We start from the raw sequence: 14,586 nt of genomic DNA, 5'->3' as shown, positions 1-14,586 counted from the left end.
CTTTAGGGATGTATTTCACAACATCGGGGGGAATCAGAGGGTTTGCAGCATGGCTGTAGGTGTTCCACGTCCAGAACAGTCTTGGGTTCAGGAAAGGGTGGATTTGCCATTCCAGCCATTCATGGCCTCCTTCCCTTCTGTTACTCCAAGAACCCAGTGGGTAAATGTTGGATCTCTCTCTCTCTGTCTGTCTGTCTGTCTCTCTCTCTCTCTCTCTCTGACACACACACACACACACATGCTCCAGGAACAGATATTCATTTTCAGGACGAATACATTTTAAACCCATAAGGAGGAGGATAAACATTTCCTAAGTAATTTGTAATCCCACCTCTGCCTCAGTAAAATTAATACTTCCAGCTAACAGGAAGAACAGTTCTGTTCTGCATTTGCGCCTGGCAGCTCCTCTTGTAACTTTACAATACACCTTTGGGGAAACAGAGCTCCACTGGTGAGTGGATATTTTAGTGGTCACTCTGTCATGTGCCCAAAGGCCACCAATTGGAAATGAGTACTTGGGGCTCGAGTAATTACTGTGACAGGGTCATCATCTGTGCCAAGATTCCTTTGGAGGATGAGAATGTGGGTTGGACTCAGTCTCCCAGACACAGTGAAAATGACACCACCGTAAATAACAACAGCTCCTGTTCAGCAGGTACCTCCTGTGTGCAGGGCTCTATGAATGCTGATTAAATAGAGATGGCAGAGCGGTCCCACGGCACAGTGACGGGTGACCATATGGGGACTATGGGGCAGCTGCAGCTCACTCCCACGTCCACATCTTTTCTGTTTCACTCGGTTGACAACAAATTCCTGAAGCTCCCTGCAAAACATGGTTTGCCATATTAATTCGGCCATTCATCTGTTCTGCTGGTACTGCTACTGAGTCCACCATGAGTCAGGGGTCGCCATGTGCCATTTCTAAAGGGTGGCCATAATTAGAAAGGCGAGTAGAAAAAGTGTCCAAAACTACACGCCATTTCTCCTGCTTGAGTTGTCCCTGTAGTCTGAATGGATGGAACCACCTCGTTACCAGCAAAGTGCGCCTGCGAAGGGTGGAGCTGTGATCGCAGGGCCCTGAAGGTCAGAGCAGAGCCAGCAGCTAAGTGGCAGGGGCAGAACCCTAAAGAGCAAAAATAAGACACAGTGACAACTGGGTTCCTCCACACCAGTCTGGAAAACCAAAAATTTAGTACGCGAATGACAGAGGGAGGAGATTCATTATGAGTTCTCCCGCCCCGCGGAAAAAGCCAGTGTTTGCTCATATAGCCATTTATCCAACAAATACTTATTGAGCGACTGATGTTTGCAGATGCTGTTCTATCCCTGGTAGCTACACAAATGATCAAGACAGGAAAAACCCCTGCCTCTGTGGGATTTACAGTCTAGAGCTGAGAATATGCAAATAACAAGTAAAATACATAGTGTCTCAGGTGATGACAGCACAAGTAGATTGCAAAGGGCACTGATATTTTTAAAGAACCAGGTTACATTCAGAGCCTTGAATCTTTCTCACTGTGAGACCTCAGGAAGCCCTTGAATCCCTCCCAGCCTCAGTGTTTCCGCCCACGGAGCGAGCACTGTGAGACAGCCCGGGTACTAAGGACACTGAAGAGACGTGAGCGTTACGAACACAGTCAGCGGCAGACAGGTGTAAACGGTCTCACACGTAAGCCTGGCTTTATTTTGAGCCTCTTCTCAAATTTCCACCTTGCTCACCTCAAACATACAAAGGAGTATTTTGAAAATGGTTTGAATTTTAACTATAGATCACATTTGGTCTGGTTTACATTTTAACAATACTGGAACAATTTAGTATGCTCCAAAAAACTGAACTATGTTTACTCCATAAAGAAGATTTTTATATTGTACAACAAAGATGACTCTGAAGTACGAGAGAGAGAATAACATCCAATAACCAAGTTTTCACTGCTCAAGTGATGCGCTTGACAGAAAAAAATACACTGTTGGTTATTTCATGTTGTTTTTGTTGTTTTATTTTCCTTTAAGACTCTGATACCTTCTGAAGCAAATGGTTTGCTCGACTCCCTGTTGGATGTAGTTTCCAGCCTCAGCTTGCTGCTTGCCAAAGGCCAGCACGTCTTTGAATACCTTCCCGAGTTCATTCACACATTTAAACTCACTGCCTTGCTGGATATGCCGGACTTTCAACAGGTGTGTGTTTGATCTTTGCCACTGGGAAAATATCTGAACTTGCTCTCTCTTTGTATTTGTTCCTTCTTGCCTTTATTTGTCTTCCCACATCTAAAATTTGCATTACACAACAAAATATAGGACCTTTTAATATCTCTGGAGGCAACAGCATGACAAAGAATAAGTCCTGGCTTCTCCCTGAAAACTGGATCAAAGAGATACTGTGGATCCACATTCCACCAATGGAGAGATTGGGATAGTTTGTGTGTTGTTTACGAAGTAAAAAATTACTAACTCAATTATTAGCAAAAATGAGATTTCAAGGGCCTGTTTAACTTAATTCGGAAAGCAAATTGCTTTCCAAGACCTTAAAACATTTATTTACATATAAATAATTGGCTTACAAATTACAGATCATTTGCTGCAAATGCAAACACAAACTTAGCTTAGTGGATTGATATTCGTTTTTGCTTGAACTCTCTTTGCCTGGGATGGAACCGATGGGCACAGACAAGGAGGGCTGTGGGATTATCTAGTGTGGGGGGTGTAGGGTGAGCCAGATAGCGATGTCCTCAGAGCTGCCTTGGAATCAGAATGTCAGTTAGTCCCTCCACTGATGGGCAATTTGGATTACTGTCAAATATCCGGGTAATTTGGCAGTATAGACACACATTAAGGTTATTATTAATAGTTAGTCTGAGTTAGTGATATTTTATGGATTAATAATTTGTTACTGGACAAACAAGAACTTGCTAGTATGTGTGTGTGTGTGTGTGTGTGTGTGTGTGTGTGTTTGTGACATTTTTCTCTTCTACCAGGTGTGCTGGCCAGAAAAATCATTGCAGGGATTTGAATGGTATACCAAGGGCAGAAAAGTCTAACGCAGAGTTTTCATTCTTTTGAGCTGTCGAACATCTTGTACATTCAGTTGTAGAAGGGTCTAGAATTTCAGAAGTGTGTCAGGGAGTTGCTTTAAGTCACTATATAATTGCAATTTATTTTTTAAAATTTTCTCAGGTTTCACAAAATGTCCAGGCCAGAAGTTCAGCCTTTGGTTCTTTCCAGTCTGTGTTAAAGATGATTTGCAAGGACCACACGTCATTCCTCAGCAATTCTAACATGTTCATTAATTTGCCCAGAGTTAATGAACTCCTGGAAGATGACAAAGAAAAATTTAATATTCCTGAAGATTCAAGTAAGACAATAGTAATCTCTATTTGCTTAGGTTAATTTGTATCTTGATAATTCATTCTACTTTATACCAGATATTCTGTCTGTGTAGATGGCTGGTACATGTTGGTATAGAATCCTCTGCCTCCACCTCCTTAGCTTTATCCATCTTCGTTTTAGTAAGGTCTCCAAATGCTCGGATGGCAGTTGGCTTTGGAAGAACCTAGTGTCTGTGAGCACAGACTAATCCTCCCACCCATGTCACCAAGGAACTGGGCTAGAAACATCTAACACCCCTGAAACTCCAGCCCCTTTGGTTTCCCTGCTAATCAGACTCAGTGAGGGTCCAGGCACAAAGACCACGGGCACCATTTGCGTCCTTGCAAAATGACCATGTCATATAACAAAGAGAACTAGTCTGTGGCCACCTCCAAATTTGCTATCAATCTCAGATGCAAATGAATGTGGATTGATAAGTGATTTTCTGGCCACATTTTAAGTGAATAAATTTTATTAGAAAGGCAGACAAAACATACTGGTGAGGATTTGGGGTTTAGATGGTTCAGCTGGACCAGTTGTGCTTTTTTAGTCACATTATTTTATGTGTCTGAATCACGCTGGTCTCATCTCTGACATGGAAACAGTAGCACCTCGCTCATAATGTGTTGTGCTGCGCAATGGCGATGAGGAGCATTAGCAGCTTAGCATAACGTAAATGTATCCTAAGTGTATTCGTTTTCTATCCTGCAGGACAAATCACCACACACTTAGCGGCTTACGACAACATACATTTATCATCTCGTAATTTCTGTAGGTCAGCATTTAGGCGCTGGTTAGCTGGTTCTGTGCTCGGGATCTCAGAAGGCTGTAATGAAGGCGTTGGCCAGGGCTGGAGTCTCATCAGAGGCTCAGGTCATTGCTGGTAGAATTATTTTCCTTGAAGCTGCTCTGCAGAGAGATACTCCAACAGGAGTATCTCTCTGACTCTGAGGCTTCCAGTCTCTTTTGAAGGATTTACCTGATTGCTCAGCCCTTTGTTTGATTCCAAGTAAACCAATTAAGAGACCTTATTTACATCTTCGATATTCTTTCTCCTTGCTGTAAAACCCAATCATGGGTGTGGCAGGTTCTTTCTGCACTCAGGGCAGGAGATCATACAAGGCTTAAACTCCAGGGATCCTTCTAGAATTCTGCCTACCACATCCAAGATCTGTCTTTCTATACTTAGTGCCTAGAATGGAACTGAGGACAGAGGTGTTGGTGGGACTGGGGAAGGGAAGGAACATGGGATTCTCCAAGAGCTGGAGGTATAGGATGAGCAGCCAGGTAACAGTGTCCTCAGGGCTACCTGAGAGGCAGTCTGTCAGTGTGTTCACCAGCTGGTGCATAATTTGGATGGCTATCCAATATCAGGTAATTTGGTAATATAAACACACATTAAGGCTATTAATATTTAATTATTTTTGTTGTCTCTTTTCCTAATCCTCATTTTCTCTTCTTTTTTTGCATTTGGGATTCTTGAGGGTTGTTGATTTGTGCATGCAATCCAATCATCCATCCATCTATTCATCCATCTACCCTTCCGCCCATCCAGTCATGCAGCTGATACTGAGGGCCAGTTTTTATGGGTCTTTTCATATCTTTTATTTCAAATGGTTGAAATACATACTTGACAGACAATATTACTGTCCCATTTTTCAAATAACGCCATAGAAGCTCAGCTTAAGTGACTTGCTCAAGTTCACACAGTTCACAAGTGGCAGATGTTAAGATTCCTGGATTTAAATTTTTAGTTCTGTACATGTAATGATTATGCCTTGCAATAAAAATTGCTACTGTCTATATTAAGCTTGCAATTTAGAGAGTAAGTTGTTAAATTACAGTAACAGTAACCTCTATAAATTAATGCTTTAAAAATTCATCGTGTGGTCATGCTCGTAATTTATATTTTAGGGAATTATTTCTATCGATTTTATTGCATTTGTCAAATAAAAATAACTTTTTGTCTTTCCAAATGGAGAATTTGGGGAGATGAAATTAACAGTTAAAATCATCACAACGGTACTCTTCATACCTTGAGTATTATGAATCGGATATTGAAGCTAACATAATACTTCCATTTTAAATGTTCTGTTTATGGGTAAAGAGCTAGTTATACTGAAGTATTCCTCACTAGCTTACAATCTCATAATGTTTAGTCTTAATCACTGCAGTGATGAAAGCTCTACCTTCATCAGGTATCTACTGATTTAGTTAAATAAATCTGTAATCGAAACCAACTCTAGCATCACAACAATGACGAGAGCCACCGAGAGGAAGTAAGTGTTTGAGTGAAAATAAGGCAACTACTTATCAAAAGTAATAAGTTTGAAAGTTAGCACTAGTGAACCTTACTTTGATGCACAGTTACATTAAAGAAAATTTAGTAGTAACGTGTAAAGCTGACTTCATTAAAAATCTTAATTCTGGTCTCAATATGATGACTGTTCAAATGAGAATTTTCTCGATTAAAAACCAGATTTATTATTTTAATTACCATTGTCATTTTCAAGTATCTATGTCATCATGTAGTGCTCTTCTTGACATCTTAGTTTGAAAGTGTGAGTCACGCTTCCCTTTCTGTGAAATCACTGAAGTGAACAAGTAACATGAAGCTTCTCATGAGACACGAGCTGCTGAAAACTGTAACAAGGAAAAATATTCTTGGTTTACTCCCCAAGTTCAGAGCTATGTCAGGAGAAACATATCTAAGTCATTCATTGAAAACGAGTATCGTGGTTAGTTCCCTATTAACCTGGGCATTCCGTAATACTTTCGTTCTTTCTTTTTGTGACAGCACCGTTTTGCTTAAAGCTTTATCAGGAAATTCTGCAGTCTCCAAATGGTGCTTTGGTGTGGTCCTTCCTGAAACCTGTATTACATGGAAAAATACTGTACACACCAAACACTCCAGAGATTAACAATGTCATTCAAAAGGTAAGTTAAAATGAATCATAGAGAACACACATGCATTTTACCACAAAGGAAATCTTTTAGAATATTTAACGTAATTATTACATGCCTTGGATTACATAAAAGTGTTCCTGTGTTAATTACAATTCATTTTGGCCTGAGTTATTTTTTTCCTGTTACTGGTGTTAAATATGGATTTGCTGAGTCCTTCTTTTAGAGGACACTTTGAAGCCAGGCGTGTCATTTAGAATAACTAATGCAGTGAACTTACAGAGCTCTAATATTAAAAGTCGAGGACAATTAGAGAGGAGGACTGTTTGGAATAGTTCCAGGAAAACTTCGAGAACAAATACTAGTCTGTGTTGCTTGGTGCATCTGGCAACTAAGAAAGAATCTGACGTGGCGCATGCAAGCTGGTATTGACAGTTAGGATTTAGTAAGTGATACTTCTGAATTGGTGGCAGGGCTTTGCTCGAGCCTGTGGGGAGAGGAAGAGGCCAAAGCAGTTTCCCCAGGAAGAATTTAGACCTGTGTGGTTCGCCTGTTCTCCTTTTCTTGTGCTGTTTGACTTCTCCAATCTATTTACTGCAGATTTATTAGTGGTAGTATTTGCAATTTCTTTTTAATGATTGGGTTGTATTTTCTTTTCTGGTCTGTGGGTGGCTCGTGAGCCCGTAGGTACCTCGAAAGGGGACATTTTACCAAAGACCTGGGAATAATTTGGTCTCACTGTCACACACAGCAGAGAAGGTACCTGTTCTATCAACGATAAACTCTCAGTCTTCAAACAGTGTTAATAACTTAAACTTAAAAGCTAGTGCAATCACATGAGCTGTTAAGTCAGTTTTGATCGAACTCGCTTTGGCAAGTTTCGTGCTCCTGCCCCTGCGGCTGCCGTGTGAGGTCACCGCAGTAGCGGCAGCAGTTTCCTATGAGTGGCCTTTCCAGCCTGGCCACTCAGCTCAGGGCTGCGTTTACCTCAGCCTATTCTCACTGGTACTTATAACTTTTTTTTTTTTTTTGTAATCTTGAGAGCGTCCTTTTGGAGGGGTATTTGCTGAAAGTCTGGACTCTCACGACAGAATGGCATTACCTCCCTATACGCCCAGTGCCAGCCGTTCGGTCTGGTGGGAGTTGCAGCCCCACAGCTGCCATCCCAGGGCTGGAGCCTGGTGGCCGCTGCTCACGCCTCCCTGGTGTGTTAGGGTTTTCAGGGTCGTGGCTTTTTTAGGGATTTCATAGAAAATGATTCTATCTCACAGCTTTATTTTAAATTCAAAATTTTAAAATAAGCATGAATTTTTTTAAGATTATATGGCAGATTATTATACATTAACATTATTAATAATATATATTACTGTAGTATGACATATTGTGGTATATTCTGCAATATAACAATTATAACAATAATACAACAATGATTTCTGCTTTTGAAGAGCTCACTCTGCAGTGGAGAAAGAAGACAAACAGCTAAATAAATAATTTACATATAATATGACAAAAGAGACGTTCGATGCAGCAGGGACTCAGACTGAGGAGCAACTCATCTCCCTGGAAAGAAGGATTGGGAAAAATACCTGGAAAGGGGGGGTGTGTGGGCCCTTGCGGGGTGGAGGAGGGAGGGAGGCGAGCCTGGACAGAGGTGGGGAAGGGATGAGGCCCGTGTGTGCATTCTGAGAAGGATGAGAATTTTGGAACAATCACCGAAGATTTCACTGGTTCTTGCTTAGCCCCTTCTTAAATTTCATAGGCAGTAATAAGAGCTGGTGTCTTTTTTCCTTACAAGGCTGACGACTGTGCATGCAGGTGTCTTGCTTTTGTACCTACGGAGCTGACTTCGCGGCACTGTACCTGGGATGAATGATCCTAGCAGTGGCCACGGCTATTCAGTTTTATGGGAATTGGTTCTAGTCATCAGACCCACGGTCTAACGTCCTGCCCAACCGGGACGTGCCTGCAGCTTTGCCACTGGGGTTGTGCGAAGCAATATCATCTGCAGTGCCGGAGTGACCCGCGCTATAAATTGTTTACTGCTTGGTCTTTCCGTTACTCCCTTGTTAGGTGGAACCATATGAAGTTGCCATTTTTGCAGGAAAACAAATCTATAAAATTTGGCAATTTCATGTCGGTCAACTTTAATAGTGAGGGCTGCACGCAGAAGCCTGGTGTGACAAGAAACGCGTGTGAGTCCTGGGGCTGGCGCTCCCTTTCCTAACTCTCCGTGACCCGGGCTTGCTGCTTTCCCCGCAAAGGACTCTTTTCCTCTGTCTGTGAAATGAAAGGCTTGAGTAGATCCGTGATTTTCAGTCATCTGGGAGACACTCTCCATGAGGGACACATCACAATCACTGCGGGCCCCTCGCCAAGCCCGCCGCCCACGGGCGCCGACGCCCCCCACTGGGGTCATGTGCCCCGCACGCTTCCCTCCCCCTCCGCGGAGCTGCGTGACCTCCAGCAGCCTCAAAGACAGCACAGGTTGAGCACTTTCATGGCCGGGAAAAAAATGTTGGCTGAAATTTCTAGAGAGTGTTAAAAGATAAACTTAGGCCCATTAACATTTTAATGAGTTTATTTGAGCATTCAGCTATTCGTGAAATAAACAGCACCAGGCTGCAAGCGGGGCAGCGCTCCACTGTGTGCTGGACTTGGGGGAGGAGCAAGAGAGAGAAACTTCTGTAAGGTGTTTGTGGAAGCAAGACGAAGAAAATATATCTGATTGTTCAAGTGGAAAGTCCTTAGTTAGAGGTTACTTGGAGGTTTCTGATTATAAGCTTAAGTGTTGTTTTATCGTTTGCATCGAATTGGGTTTTGGTTTGCTTACCTATGAACCCAAGGTGCTGTGTAGCCGGCTTAGCCTAGTGACCTCCCAGTTAATTATTTTAACAGGAATAACTTAACTCCTGCTCTGAGGGTGTCAGACTCAATATTTGTGAAGGAGTTGGTGGTATTTCCACGTTATTAGTCAAGAGATTCCAAAACATCAGTATGCTCTTTTTATTTAATAAGTCAGAATTGTGTTTGGTTTTGGCCCCAGGCTGATGTAAAAACTGAAGTACAATGTGTAGGCCCAATGTGAGCTTGAAGAGAGAGAGATTATAAAAGTAAAAACAAATAAAAAAATCAGATTGTTCCCAAGAATAAGTAGCATGCCAGAATGACATTGCGAACAGAGTCATCAACTCGTTCTAGTCTCTGCTGCACAAAGTAGTTTAGTTTGAGTTTGTGCTTGGGAAGTACGAGCCCCCGACATCAGACCATCCGCTCTCTGCCCTCGGCCACAGTATCTGCACCGCCATGCTCAGCTTCCTGCTTTAACACTGGGCTACATAGTAACTATCTTGCAGTGCTGTTCAGAGGATTGGAAAAAATATCAGAAATAATATTTAGAAAACAGTAAACAAATGTAGTTTGAGATCTTCTCCTCTAAAAATGTTATTCCTGGAAAGGCATTCTGCCATCATTGCTGCAGGGGAGTGGGGAGGGCGGATGTCACCTTAGGAAGAAGGAAGTGGTGGTGACCAGTGGTCCTAGCCAGGGTGGGTCAGAGTGACTTTGCCCACCAGAGGACACGTGGAAATATCTGGAGACATTCTTAGTGTCACAAGTAGGAGGCGCTATTGGCACCTAGAGGAATGCCGCTAAATGTCCTGCAATTCACAGGACAATGCACACCTTACAAAAATTATCTGGCCCAGAATGTTAATGGTGCTGAGGTCGAGAAACCTCAGCATAAAGCGGTACACAGTGGCAGACGGGGCAGGGGGGCAAGGGAAGAGAGGGATAAACGCAGAGGAAGCCAGTAGTCAGGTGTATCCTGGCTTCACCCTCCTGGCGAGGAGCTGTGGGCCGAGAGGGAAGCTGGGAGCTGAGGGTCTTGGCCCTAGCCCTGGTCGTCTTAGGGGGTTGTCAGAATTGTCAGAATGTAACCTTTGAGAGTGGCGTCTTTTACTCAGTATAAGGGCTGTGATTCATGAGGGGGTTGTGTTTTTCAGCAGTTGCCTCCTCCTTATGGCCACGTAGTATTCCGTGATGTGGACGCACAGTTTGTTCATCCGTCCACCTGCCGAAGGGCATCTTGGTTTTTTATAGTCTCTGGTGATTATCAATAGAGCTGTGATCGTACCTTTATCACTACTTGCAATCATCTCATTGATTTAGGGGCTTACTTGCTATTGTTTGTCTCCTGCTGTCATGGGAGCTCCATGAAGGGCAGGAGCTTGTGTGTCTTCCTGACCTCCATTCCCGGGGCCTAGAAAATGTTGGGAATATAGTCAGCAAGTTGTTGTTGAATAAGTTAAAGAACGGAGAGTATCTGGCTCTTGTATCCAATTGAGTCAAAGATGTTTCTGTGTTAAATATGTCAGGAACATAATAAACCAAGTGCCTAGCCCTCTGTCCCTTCCCAGAGTCCAGCGGCCCCTCTGTCATGGCTGCAGCTGTGCCTTGCGGTGGGGCAGCAATAGTTTGGTCTGAGTTTAGCAGTGCGAAGCTGAGAGGGATCTCCCTGGTCATTAACCTCATTTATTGACCCTGGGCCATACACCTCATATGGATTATCTCATTTATTCCTCACAACCACATGGAGATAGGTACTATTATCATCCCCATTCTATAGATAGGGAAACTGAGGCTAAGAGAGGAAAAGTTAACTTGTCCCAGGTCACACAGCCAGCAAGTAGTGGAGCTGGAATCCAGGCCAATCCATTAGTTTGAAGTCTTTGACATACTGCCTGTGTCAGTTTGCTACGGCTGCCATAGCAGAGTACCACAGACTGGGTGGCTTAAACAGCAGACATTTATTTTTATCACCATTCCGGAGGCTGGGAGTCTGAGATCAGGTGTGGGCGGGGCTGGTTTCTCCTGTGGCCTCTCTCCTTGGCTTGCAGATGGCCGTCTTCTCCCTGTGTCCTCACGTGGTCTTCCCTCTGCGTGTCTGTGTCCTCATCTCCTCTTCTTATAGGACACCAGTCCGATTGGATTATAGCCCACCCCAATGACCTCATTTTAACTTAATTGCCTCTTTAAATAGGATCTTTAAAGACCCTATTTCCAAATACGGTCACATTCTGGGGCACCGAGGGTTCCGACTTCAGCATGTGCATTTTGGGAGGACACAATTCAGCCCACAACACTGCCTCTCCTAAATTGTCTTTCACCGCTTGAAAATGGAAATAATTGGAGCCATCTACGGAACTGGCAAAGCCTGTCCTTATGGCTCTGCAGCTGGCTATGGAATCACAGTGAAGACAGTAACCCAGGGGAGGCCAGTTTGCTAATTACTGCGTGAACATAGGGCTGAATGCTAAAAAAAGCAAGCAGGAGGCTTACAGAAAACAGCCACAGGTCACTCCTCAGCAGCCACCCGCCCTTGGCACAGTGAACCTGAGACACCCCTAATACGTGGTGCACTCTCTGGGGCAGAGTCCAGTCTCACGGGTCTGCGCCTAGCGCGGTGATGCACGGTGTTTGCTAACAGAAAGCTCAGTATGTTGCACTGACGTATGAAGATTTTTGTTTCCAGGCCAGTTGGAGGAGGACAAGATGTGGCTCAAATTGCTCTCTTAATTAAAATTTTTCCCTGAAAATTGAGCTAAGTGTTACTTCCACTTTCACTTTGGTCATTAGAGGCTTCCTCTGTCAGAGAACCAAGAATGTCTCTGTTATTCCGACAATAGCTGGCTCCAAAGTCGCTGAAGCAGACATTGGACAGGCCTGTCCGTGGGGGGCCTACTCATTGGTGCCTGAGCAAGTTTCTGCAGACTGAGGATGGCTTGCAGCTTGGGGCAGGAAAGCTGATCTGTGATGGCCGATTTCTAGTTCTCCCTGTGGTCCAGGTACTCTGTGTCAATAGGGCTTTGTGCTGGGTACGTGAGCCAAGGAGTGAGAACCAGGGAGCTCCCGGTCCACCAAACCCGCTCGGTGACTGTGGTCACCCGTGGATGTTGTGCAGAGCCCCACCTCATACGCGACTTCAAAGCACGGGCCTCCCTTCCTCACCCTCCCCCGAGACCCAGGATTAATTCCTGTGGCTTCCCACCTTTGCCAACTCCACACCCCAATAGTTTCTTTTTGATTTATTTATTTTTTTAAATATCAGGTTGTGTTTAAAACTGTAGTTTTGGCACTTAAGTGATCTTGACATATGTAAGAAACTTCTTTACCTTCTCTTCTTAGTTCTTTCCATGGCATCTGCATAATTGCTGTTTTCCAAGCATATTGTCCATTTTGTTATTAGTTAGTGTATCAGTCAGGGTCCAAGCAGAAAAGGGAAAACAGGCCGTATTTCATATAAATAATTATTACTTTAGAAAGTTGTTGGAGCCGGGTGTGGGGTGTGGTGGCTCACGCCTGTAATCCTAGCACTCTGGGAGGCCGAAGCAGGAGAATCGCTTGGGGTCAGGAGTTCAAGATTAGCCTGCAAGAGGGAGACCCTGTCTCTACTAAAAATAGAAAAAATTAGCCAGGCATGGTGCACGCCTGTAGTCCCAGCTACTTGGGAGGCTGAGGCAAGAGAACAATGTGAGCCCAGGAGTTTGAGGTTGGCGTGAGCTGGGCTGATGCCACGGCACTCTAGCCCAGGCAATAGAGCGAGACTCTGTCTCAAAAAAAAAAAAAAAAAAAAAAAGACAGAAAAGGTATTAGAGTAACAGGGGATTGGTTAGAAACAGCAAAGAGAACTCTGAAGAATGCAGCAATGGCAGATGCAGGGAGCAGCTCCTGCAGGGTGCTGGGTGCTGGGGCTGAGTACCCAAGGAAGCAGCACAACTAGCAGCAGCCTCCCCATCCATGCTTGCTATCCAGACCTCACTGGAGAGAGCACAGCGGTGGACCACTGGATGGTAGAGAAAGCCACTGAGGTGCCACTTGGGTGGTACTTGCTGGGAAACTGCACTCTGAGGTGCCGGGAGAAGTTCTGTACTTCTTAACTATGCAAAGCTAGAAAAGAACATGCCTGGGGAAGTCCCCAAGGGGACATGTTGCACCAGCGGTATTTCTGGGAAACCACTCTTTGGGATGCTATGTATGTCACCCATGAGAAGGTGCTATGCTTGCTGTGCTCACTGTGCTCAAATGAGCTAGAGGAGGAGCTAGGTAAGGGGGAAGGTAGGGGCTCACTGTGGCAGCCTGCCAGAAGTAGCCCACTGGAATCAGGAAGGGAAAATCCTTCCTCCTTTATTGTCCCTTCAGTGCCCTCTACTGGCAAAGCTTAACATTATGTCAGCTGGTAAAAGAGAATGATTAAAAGGTCCATCTTCGTCATTGCAGAGCAGGCAATGAAGGGTTGTTACGAGGTTGTGAGTTACAAGATGGTAAATTGATAACTGGCACAGCCAATTGTAAGTTGGTTTCTTTACTTTAGAAAAATGAGACCATTGAGGTATAAAGAGTTCCTGTAAAACTCATCAGTTCTTCAGTGTAAGCTTTAATTTATCAAACAAATTGAATAGAGGTACAAGGAGAGATATTGGGGAGGAATTCCTGACAATGCTAAGATCTCATGTTGGTTAGGAACGATAGGAATTAGCAATTGTCATACCCAATTTGCAGGTAAAGAAACTGAATCTTGGGGTAAGTAACCTTGTCAAAATTTCTCCACAGGTGGAAGAGATGGCATTTGAACCCAGGTCTGTTTAACTTCAATGCCAATATTGTTTTGGTTTTTTTTTTTTTTTTTTCCTGCTACACTTTACTATATTCTCCAACTAGGGATTCACATATGGATAAAACTCAGTTTCTGCCTCAGGGGAACTGATCGTGGTGTGACGGAGACAGAGTCCCAGTGGTAAGACGGCATGGGGAGACTGCTTCCTGTGGAGGGAGCTGGACGCAAGCTTTAGAACTGCAATATTGGGTTATGGTGGTGAGAGACTGGCTTTCAATCTCGTCTCCCTGGTGTAGTGGATTCCGATTGAATCTGGAGCAACAGAGGAGGGCAGATGGAGAGTTTGACATTTGTTCGTAGTTCTGGGACTCTAACATTAACAATTCCATTGTCTTGAGTGTACACTGAATCACTCTTTATTGAGCACTTACTTCTACAAGGTTGTTGAAACCATCATGGACAGTTTCCTAAATTCTCTCTCATTCACTTCTCACAAGAACCAGGTGGGGCAGGCATTATTAGACCCATTTCACAGATTACAGTATTAAGAATTGGGGAGGTTTACATTTCCAAATTTATTAGCTGGTAAACAGTAGCTCATGGTTTGAATCCAAGTTTGGCGTACTCTACAGCACCAAGTGGCTTCTTTTCATTGGCCGTATTTATAGTGCTAGCTATCAAATAGTAAGGATCCTGTACACGAAAGC

At 43.8% G+C, this 14,586-nt stretch overlaps 1 protein-coding gene across 1 annotated transcript in view; it reads left to right on the top strand.

Moving 5' to 3' along the window:
* Positions 1-14,586, top strand: part of ABCA13 (ATP-binding cassette, sub-family A (ABC1), member 13) — a 518,893-nt gene that overhangs the window by 153,100 nt on the left and 351,207 nt on the right. The window contains 3 exon segments of the mRNA XM_012646893.1: positions 2,011-2,175; positions 3,172-3,349; positions 6,161-6,300. Coding sequence (XP_012502347.1) covers positions 2,011-2,175; positions 3,172-3,349; positions 6,161-6,300 — 483 coding nt within the window.

Source organism: Propithecus coquereli, unplaced genomic scaffold (genome assembly GCF_000956105.1).
Source record: "Propithecus coquereli isolate 6110/MARCELLA unplaced genomic scaffold, Pcoq_1.0 Scaffold252, whole genome shotgun sequence".
NCBI lineage: Eukaryota > Metazoa > Chordata > Mammalia > Primates > Indriidae > Propithecus > Propithecus coquereli.
The sequence above is the reverse complement of the archived record's forward strand: the minus strand, read 5'-3'. Positions and strand labels throughout refer to the sequence as shown.